Source organism: Pygoscelis adeliae, unplaced genomic scaffold (genome assembly GCF_000699105.1).
Source record: "Pygoscelis adeliae isolate BGI_AS28 unplaced genomic scaffold, ASM69910v1 Scaffold595, whole genome shotgun sequence".
In the NCBI taxonomy this organism is placed as follows: domain Eukaryota; kingdom Metazoa; phylum Chordata; class Aves; order Sphenisciformes; family Spheniscidae; genus Pygoscelis; species Pygoscelis adeliae.
The window spans coordinates 257549-266923 of NW_008824857.1; the positions used below are offsets into that span (position 1 = coordinate 257549).

At 39.9% G+C, this 9375-nt stretch overlaps 1 protein-coding gene across 1 annotated transcript; it reads left to right on the top strand.

The window, feature by feature from the left end:
• Nucleotides 1-423: 423 nt before the first annotated feature.
• ALG1 (ALG1, chitobiosyldiphosphodolichol beta-mannosyltransferase) lies at nt 424-8666 on the top strand. Its single transcript, XM_009324302.1, has 11 exons — nt 424-610; nt 1114-1262; nt 1875-1964; nt 2634-2744; nt 3705-3826; nt 4602-4640; nt 5233-5292; nt 6060-6170; nt 7144-7258; nt 8034-8109; nt 8445-8666. Exons 1-11 carry the CDS (start codon nt 449-451, stop codon nt 8577-8579), a joined length of 1170 nt encoding a protein of 389 aa, XP_009322577.1. The 5' UTR covers nt 424-448; the 3' UTR covers nt 8580-8666.
• The last annotated feature ends 709 nt before the right edge of the window (nt 8667-9375 follow it).

Genomic DNA, 9375 nt, shown 5'->3' on the forward strand with positions numbered 1-9375 from the left:
GGCGGGTGCTTGTGTTGGGGGGGGCCGGGGGGAGCAGAGGAAAGGGGGAGACGAGATTTACGTGGAAAAATAAACCACCCGAAGGGGGTTGGGGCCTCGGTGCCGCGGGGCGCTGCTGCAGGCGGGGCCGCTGCCCCAGCCCAGCCGCACGCAGAGGCTGCGCGTCCTTGGGGCCTCCCGACCTGCTTTAAACACCTGCCTCTGTGGTGCTGGAGCGCATTAATGCAGTTCTGATGCAAGCTGAAGCAGGGACGCTTCTTAATTTTTATTTTATTCTTTTTTTTTTAACCTTGTGTGTATGCTTATCCATACCTACCCCGATTTCTTTCTATACAAAACACAGAACGGGAACTTATAGGGATTGCGAGATGTTTGTCTAAAAACAGGCTTCCATTTTTACAGCGTACCGTTATTGTAAACCTTTCTCTGCAGAGAGGGCTGGTTATGTATGAGGCGCACGTTTCTGGAGAGCTGTAATGTCTTTACCAGGTTTTCTCGTTTTGCAGTTGGGCCGAAGCTTCTCCAGTATGTCATAAAAGTCGTGGTGCAGGCAGTACAGTTACTGTACACAATGCTGAAGATAGATCAGCCATCCTACGTTCTTCTTCAGGTATGTTTTGTGTTGGGACTAATTTTAGTAAAATAAGTAGTACTACATTACAGGGCATCTTTAGCAGTCTCAGACATTGTTCTAATTATTTGAGAGCTAAAACTGGCCTAATCAATGGTGTAAGCCTATATCAAACTGTTTTTTTGGCTCTAAACTTTGATTTTTCTGTTAGCAGCTCACGTTTGTTCTTCCTGTTAATCGTTGAGCTTTCAAACTTCATTGGCACGGATAGTAGTAAAGAATAAATCTTAGCAGAAACGTTTGTGTGTTTATTGGAGGGGAGTTTTGATCCTGATCCAACGGTAAAATTTGAAGTGCCTCCCAATCTTCATAGGAGAAACGGGCAGTTCTGTAGTTGGTGAATACAAAATTGTCTCTGTTCATTAAGATCCTTTAAAGCGATGTAATTTCAATCATTTGATTTTATTTTTCTGGTAATTACTTAGCGTTTGTCACTTAACCACAGTCTTATGCTATTTTTACTTGTTTTATTTATTAAACAGAATCCTCCAGGCTTACCTAGTATAGCTGTTGCCTGGGTAGCATGTCTTTTCTGGAGAAGCAAACTGATAATTGATTGGCACAACTATGGATATACTATAATGAGTTTGAGTCATGGAAGAAATCACCCGCTAGTGCAAATTGCAAAATGGTTTGTACAGTAATTTCTTCTCCTCTTTATGAATTATGTACCTTTGCAGAATTCAGAAGAATGGAAACCAGTGGGGAGGATGTAATTAGCGAAGGGCTGTTTCCGTGAAGGATTTCTGGATTTTGCTGTGTTGAACTGCTACTTCAGAAAGCGCGTTCTGTAAAACGCCTTTGTTAAACACGTAGGAAGGCGACTGGTGAAGTAGGCAGGTTGCTTTCGTGTGCATATGCAAACTTTGATCTTGTTATTAAAATTTCTTTATATGTACTGGGCTTTTTTATTCTCTAATGCTGCTTTACACTCCAACTCATCTTTAAAGGTCTATTTCTTGCTGAATGTAATTGGTTACAAAAGGCTTTAAAGGCTTTTGAGTGCGGTGTTCTTAGGTCTTAGAGGATAAGGGAGTCATGCTGTATCCCTTCTCATAAACTGATACCGCTTCGGTATAAGGAGTCAATCAATAATTGATAATTAAATTTCAGTTGCTGGAGGCAGTTGGCTTTCTTTTGGTTTTGTTTGGCTTTTAATTAGCGTTGGCACTGGTGGGCAGTAACTATTTGGCTATTGCAATTGCCTGCCTGTGGTTTCTAACTAAGATTTAATTTTTGCCAGGTATGAAAAGCTTTTTGGGCGTTTGTCTGACTATAACTTGTGTGTCACTAATGCAATGAAAGAAGATCTATGGGTGAACTGCAACATAAAGTAAGTCACATACCTCTGACAAATTAGTATGTGTGTATGCAAAGTAAAATGAAATAACATAGCCCTGATGATTCTGGATTCAGAGGAATCTTACAAAAGCAACTTTCCCGAGCCCTTTCATTACCACTGAAACACGTTAGTTCAGTTTTGTGATGAGCTAGCAGACCGTGGGCACTCAAGAATCTTCATTACCCTTCATAATTAACACTCCGTTGACTAGAAGGTGGCAGTCCAGGTGTTACGGAAGTTTACTACCAAGCTGCCTAAAGAATCGGAATGAGGCAGACGTCACTGCGTTTATTGACAGCTAGTCTGCCCTGCAAATTTTTCTTTTGCAATCAGAGGGCTTTAAGATCAAAGTTGCTCAGGGGCGGTTATGAAGTAAGTTTAAAAATCAGGACAATGATGCTGCAGTTTTCACGGTTGCATTACACCCCTTGAATATGCACGCAAGAAAGGGGTCCTTTGTTACAGGATTAATATACCCACCTTGGTGTATTCCAGCAAACTTCAGGAATACAGAAAGTTGTAAGCGTCGAAAAAATCATTATTTTGCTGCGTTAATTCACTTAATTGCTTTCTGCATTGCATTGTTGTAGCCTGTCACTGTACCATATGCATTTTGTTACATCTGTGTTTTATTTAGCTTGTGAATTTATTTCATTACAGGGCAGTAACGCTGTATGACAAGCCAGCTTCTTATTTTAAGGAAACGCCATTAGAACTTCAACATCAGTTGTACATGAAACTTGCCAAAGACTACGAGCCTTTTAAACCACGGTATGCGTAAGTAAAGCATGCAGTTACAGTCCTTATCTGAACGACATAAAGTTATTGCACCTGGTAACCAGAAATACTTTTGTGTGGGGTCACAACTTGCTGAACATCAGCAGGCAGAGTGGTCTGTGTGTGCTCTGAGCAGCAGCAGGTGCTGTGCAAATTAGCTTAATTGTCACTAGCAGGGGCCAGAATAAGTGCAATCGTTGAACTGTGATAACACAATGGCTGGTGCGTGAAATAATAGAAGTGTTTTATTTTTAAAGAAGGTGGCATAAGTACTGAGGGAATCTGTAATAGAATATCTCTAGGGTGAAACTCAACAGTTGTTCCCGCTACACTAGATGACAGTGGTTGGATGCTTTGTTTATAGCATCCCTTCCTTTCACTTACTGTGGAGAGCTTTCAAGATCTTGCTCTAAGTGTTAAACGTTCCTCTCTGGCTATGTGCAGGATGTCTCCTGTAGTAGATTTAACAGGGCGTTACTTTACCAAACTAATGCTTGAAAAAGGAGTGAAAGCCATAGTGTATAGCAGTTTCTTTTTGGAAATGCCCACCACAGAATGTATAGGTTCTGGGTTTAATTGTACAAACGTACTGCTGGCCTCCATGCTCTACCATATGTTTGAGACAGAGCTAGAAAGAGAGGCTGACTATTTTCTCCACTTGTTAGGGAAAACACTTTGTTAGAAGATGGAATCGTGCCTATAGCAGTAGTGTCACTAGGCTCTTGGTAGCAATAGGAAAGATGAAAAATGATCTCTCTTACGATCAGGTATCTCTCTGCAGCTCAGTGCCATAATGTGTTTCCACATTCCAATGCCGACTGTGTTTCCAGAGAAGTTGAGCGGCAAATCTGAAACAGCGTGTTTGGAAATCCGTGCTGGTTAAGCGTAGTATTTCCTCCTGTGTTGATGGCCTGTGTTTGTGTAGTCCATACTCAGAAAATTCTGTTTCCGTAGTACAGAGTCTGTCAGTTCGAACGCTGAGATGTCTGCCTTTACAGAAATGGATGAAAAAAATGGCCACGTGATAAAAACTAGAGGACGGCCAGCTCTTCTAATCAGCAGCACAAGCTGGACAGGTTTGGAAACAAATAGCTTTTTTTTAATATTTAACCACTGTTTAACAAAAGGTGGCTGTTTATACTTCCCCACACTTGTTTACATCATCAGTGGCAAAGTTACTTTTTCCCTTCATTTGGCTAGAAGAATTGGAAGACAACTTGTATATAATATACCTCAGTGGCTAAAAATGAACGATTTAAAAATGAAATTACATTTTAGTTATAGAGCTACAGTCTAGAGGCTCAGCTTCGAGAATGATTAAAAGACATTTCCCACTTCTGTTTTTAACTTTCATTCTGGACATATCTTGCATGGTGGTGTAAAATGGATTAATAAACTAAAATATTTACTCCTTTATTTCTGATAGTGTGTACTACATATTTTTCTCACTTTTTTTCTCTATGAAAAAGGGAGCAGAGAGTAGAAACAAATCCATTGCGGGTAACCATGGGCAGAATTGCGTATGCCTTTGAATCAACAGGGCAATTTCTACACTTAGTTCTCTAGCTTTGGAAACTGGAAATTTCAAACTTGATAGCTTTGAAGATGTGCAGTATTTGTGGCTTATTTGTCTACCATATTGCCAAGAAGGGGGAGCAAATAAGCATTGTATATGGTTATAGACTTTTATTTATGAAAACAGTTAGAGCAGATTTTTAATAGGAAAAGCATGTTCCAAACTTAAATCATTTAGGTGAAGGTGAGGAACATCTTGATTGTTGTTATTTAAAGACAGTAATTCATTATAAATGATAGAAATCTGAATGTCACTAATAAAGCTCTCTCTTTCAGAGGATGAAGACTTTTCAGTCCTTTTAAAAGCTTTAGAAGGTAGGTATGAAGGAGTTAATCTCACCTATTCAAAGGGAAATGGTGGTTTTCTGGACAGTTGCGAGGGGCTTCTCTAAAGAACAGTGCCTCCATATGCAAGTGAAAATGCAAGTGTATTTGATTAATTAGCAGTGGTTTAAGAGTAGTAGTTGAAATACAGAAGTGCAACATCTGGATTCAATTAGAGTAGTTGTCAGGGAGAATTATATTTCTAACTAGCTTGTAAATTGCAATTTTATTTTCTAAGCTATTACGTGTACTCTCCATAGGCATCTGATAATAGGAAAGAAGGGAATATGCATTGTCTTATTTTATAGACTTTGCAGCTGTAGTTTCTAAATTAGTATATTGAAACAGAAAATACGGTGTAGTAGAACAAATGCTTTATGAATAGTGCATTTTAAACAGACCATAGTTTATTTCTGTAGAAGTTTGACAATTTTGTATTGCTAAACTTACTGCTATTTTACTGGGTATATGCTTGGAAAGAAATTACTTGAAGTAGGAAGCTAAACACTTAATACACCGTGACCATTCTTAAACCGGGCATCCGCATATTTGCCGACTCTAAACAGTTTTTTATCTTCTCCAGATTATGAGCGGTTTATCAATGAGGGAGTCAAGCTTCCGTCTTTAGTATGTGTGATAACAGGTAATAGTTTATTCGCGTTACAATTCTTTCAGTGCTAACAGAAGACTTTGTTTTCGCTTTTCTTCTGTGCTGACTTTTCTGTTGATGGTGAAGAGAGAGAAGGGACCGCTGTCTTTATGGCTGGTTATAAGAGTAGTGATTTGTAGTTGGACTGCTACAGCCACGTAATCACGGCACATCTTTAAAGAGGAGAAGCTCAGCCCACCTGTCTAGTACAGCTGTGCATTACTCCACGTTCAAAAGAATTTAAGCTCAACATTGAGATGATGCTGCAAAAGAAACTTAAAATCTGATGTTTGGAGTGTTAAGCAGAAAGGTTTTTATTTAGTGCTGGAAAAGAGAACCTACTCGTCAAACAAGGTTTGACCAAAAAGTTGTGCAGACAGAATGAGTGAATGCTGTCTGGTTAACTTTCTCATTAAGAGCAGACTAAAATTTAGTGTCATTTTTTTGAAGGGCCAATTGTGCTGATTAAATTTGTCATTAGTTACTTGGTTATCTTAAGGCTGTAGACAAAATGCAGGTCGAGGCTGGGGGATATTGATGGCAGGCTCTTCTAAACATTGAGTAGACAAGAAGTCTAGGTTCACGTTGCTTTCAAGGGGACTTAGTCTTTTATGTGTCTCTTTGGGGATTGTGAGTGGTGTCTCTCTTGATGTACCTGATACAACAGGAGCTTGTCAGCTGTACGGTAAGGTGCACAGACCACACTATTTTCAGTCGTTTTGATAAAAAACTATTATGTATTTTTTGTCTGTTTTAAACAGGCAAAGGACCTCTAAAAGACTACTACAACAGACTGATAAGTAAACTGCACTTTAAACATATCCAGATCTGTACGCCGTGGCTTGAAGCTGAGGATTACCCTCTTTTGCTTGGTAAATAGTGGATTATGAAGTAGGCTTGAGAATGTGTGAAAAACAACTTAGCAAATTTGCAGAGGGCTGATACGGTAAGGGAATGAAGTTGCTGGTGAGTGACGCTGTACACGTATACTATCCGTGGTTTTTGACTCATGCCAGCAAAATTGTTACATTTCTCTAACTACGGTTTTTCACTGTTATCCTGAGAAGTAGGCATAGTACCCGCATTGCTTTTTTTTAGCCTGTTCTTTGTACTCTTCATTTCTTCTAACTCTGCTGAAATACAGTGTGCCTGTGCTTACTCCAGTTTACTTTCAGGGTCACTTCAGTAAATGAAATCGTAAAGTTTTTGACTGAGCAACCAAAAGTAGCTTAAATTCTAAATTAACATGTCCTTGGAGTAGTATTCCCTCAGCGTGTTCATTGTATTAACATAAAGCGTGAGTAAGCTTAATGAAGTAGTAAAATACGTATTCAACTTGATCTACGTTCTGCAGGGTTAGAGCCTGCCAATTTATATGGCTGTAAAACACTGTTTATTTGGTACTTTTAAACTAATGAATGTAACGTCTATAAAGTCATGCTGTGATTTCTCTATTTTGAAATGGCTTGAACTGGAAGAGGTCACTAGTGAGCCATGCAGCATATCCTGTCTGGATCATGATGGAGTTTTCCTGTGCATTTACCCATTCTTAGCTGATTAAGAGGCAGAAAGGCTGTTTCAAGTTACGTGAAATTTTAAAATTCCCTTTAATTTAATATGCACTCGCCTGGTATGTTTCTAAAGCCTGACAAATTTTAGTAACAAAATATATTGTGCTTTTTTTTTTTCCCCCTGAGTGCTTGAAATTGGGTCGGTCTGGATGGTGTTGAAGGTAGCTCACGTTTAGCTTGCATCACTCACAGTAGTACATAAATAGAAAGGTTTGCAGTAAGACTAGAAGAGTGGCTTTCGGAGAATTCAGACTCTTGTCTGTTTGCTTTTCAGGCTCAGCGGATCTGGGGGTGTGTCTCCATAAATCCTCTAGCGGTTTGGATTTACCCATGAAGGTGGTAGATATGTTTGGCTGTTGTTTACCTGTGTGTGCAATACATTTTGAATGGTAAGAGCTTGCTTATTCTGATACAGTTTAAGTGGCTCGTGTAAAGCAGTATTCTTACAAAGCAAGAGTTCAGCAGCTTCTGCGTGTATCAAATGAGATTCCAGTACTGTGCCATAGTAACTTTTTTTTAATTCCATAGGATAAATTAGAAATCAAGGTTGTTTTATTTAAGGTCAGTTAAAAAATTAACACTAGTTTCTACAAAGTTGGGAGCATTTAATGCAACCAATTGCCTTAAAAACCTACCCTGTAATCCTTTGTTTCCATACACTTCACGTAAAAAAAGCTTCCTTCTGCGTAGAGGTGTCTGTGTTCTGTGAAGGGGTGAGTGTATGCACAGTCGGCCTTACAATGTACAGTCCTTTGGGGCAACAGTAGCTTTTATAAATAAAGCCACATTCTTTGTGACGGTCTCATGAACTGGATCATGGACAGATTTTCCTTGTAGGTTAATTTTAAAGTAGATTATTGCCCTGATTTTTAACGTATATCCAGATGAATGGCACGGAGACAGAGTGAGGGCCCTTTTGTACTGTAATGGTAGATTTAGGTAGCCTGACGTAGAAGGGAGAAACAATCTTTAAATTTAAACCTTTAAAACTGCCTTCTTCATTCCATTTTGTCAGGTATGAAGCTCATATCTAGACATCCAGGATCATAATGTTACGGATACCCTCGCACAGTCTCTTTGGATGTCACTGTGCAGCTTTTTAAACGTGTATGTCCCACCTGCTGCTTTTTGCCTCACGTTTTCCTCTATGACTTTTGTTCACAGTTTACATGAACTTGTGAAACACAATGAAAATGGTCTGATATTCAGGGACTCCAATGAACTTGCAGAACAACTAAAGGTAAAGGCTTGACTGATTTCCCCACCCCCCCAGCTATAACTGCAAAGGTGCTACCACGTGAGCCGCCTTTTCATATCTGACTATCATCTGTGTATTTTGCATTCTCAGAAGATATTGCTTTGCCTGGTGAATGTTACTGGCCTGACTTCTATTTGAATATAAATCTGAAGCTGGCAAGAACATTTTAGATACTGCTGTTCACTATTTATAGGGTCAGACCAAAGAGCGTGCTCTTACTGCAGCATTGTAGCTGAGGGTTAACATCGGGGAGGCTAGAATGAGCCTAAAATGTAATATGATGGTATTTCTCTATGTTTTTCCTTTTTAACTTACAGATGCTTTTCTTGGGATTTCCTAAACTGGAAGGCAAACTTCACAACTTCAGAAAAAACCTTCGTGCGTCCAAGCAGCTGCGCTGGGATGAGAGTTGGGACCAGACTGTTCTTCCTTTGCTTGGGCGGAATGGCTGACTTTGTGGGGGAGGAGGGTGTCAAAACCCCGAATGCGTTCCTGGAGATGCGTGGATTTGATAAACGGTGAATAAATGCTTTGCATTGTCTATAGTTGTAGTGTTTAACTGCTTCATCTTGGAACAAGTGCTTGGAGACACCTCTTCCTTTACAGTTTGAGCTTCTCATGTGAGTAAGAACAGTGCTGAAGGTGCAGCCGAGGCTGTTTGTTGTGTGGTAACAGCGCAAGCCTTGAGGGGAAGACATGGTTCCTGTGCTGAAGAGCTTGAGCCTTGCCATCGGGACCGCCTTTCCCTCCTTATCGCTTGGGACGAATCTTTAGAAAGTGGGAGGGCGGTTTAGTTACTCTAGGAACTCATATGTGCAAAATCTGTTACCTGTGCTGCTTAAAGGTCACTTTTTGGTGAAGATACTTGAATACGTATATAAACTATTGCCGGCTACACCTATTGTACGGTAAGGACAATCACCTGTTGTAGTAGGTGATGTGGGTATGTTTTTTCTTGCAAATGGGCGATGCCTTTTATTTGACTTGTTTTATTTGAACTGAGGATTCAGTGGGGTTTTTGTTTTTTCAACCGGTTAATATTCTTGGCTAGTCTTTCCTAGACAAGCGCTGAATATCCTCTTGCATGACTTTGAAGCGAAACGGTTCCGTCTCAATAAAGTTGTTTTCCTTTTTACAGCGTGTGCGAGAATGTGAAAGCACAGCCACTGGTATGTGACAGCTTTATTGAACACTTAGAGGAAAAGAGACCTTTCAGTGGGCGTTGTCCTTGTACGCTGAAGTGAATGT

Excerpts from the sequence above, each read along its gene's own strand:
- ALG1 (XM_009324302.1), top strand. The coding sequence starts at position 449 with ATGAGGCGCACGTTTCTGGAGAGCTGTAATGTCTTTACCAGGTTTTCT. Across the intron at positions 611-1,113 it reads CATCCTACGTTCTTCTTCAG|AATCCTCCAGGCTTACCTAG; the intron begins GTATGTTTTGTG and ends TTTATTAAACAG. Across the intron at positions 5,293-6,059 it reads TTTAGTATGTGTGATAACAG|GCAAAGGACCTCTAAAAGAC; the intron begins GTAATAGTTTAT and ends TGTTTTAAACAG.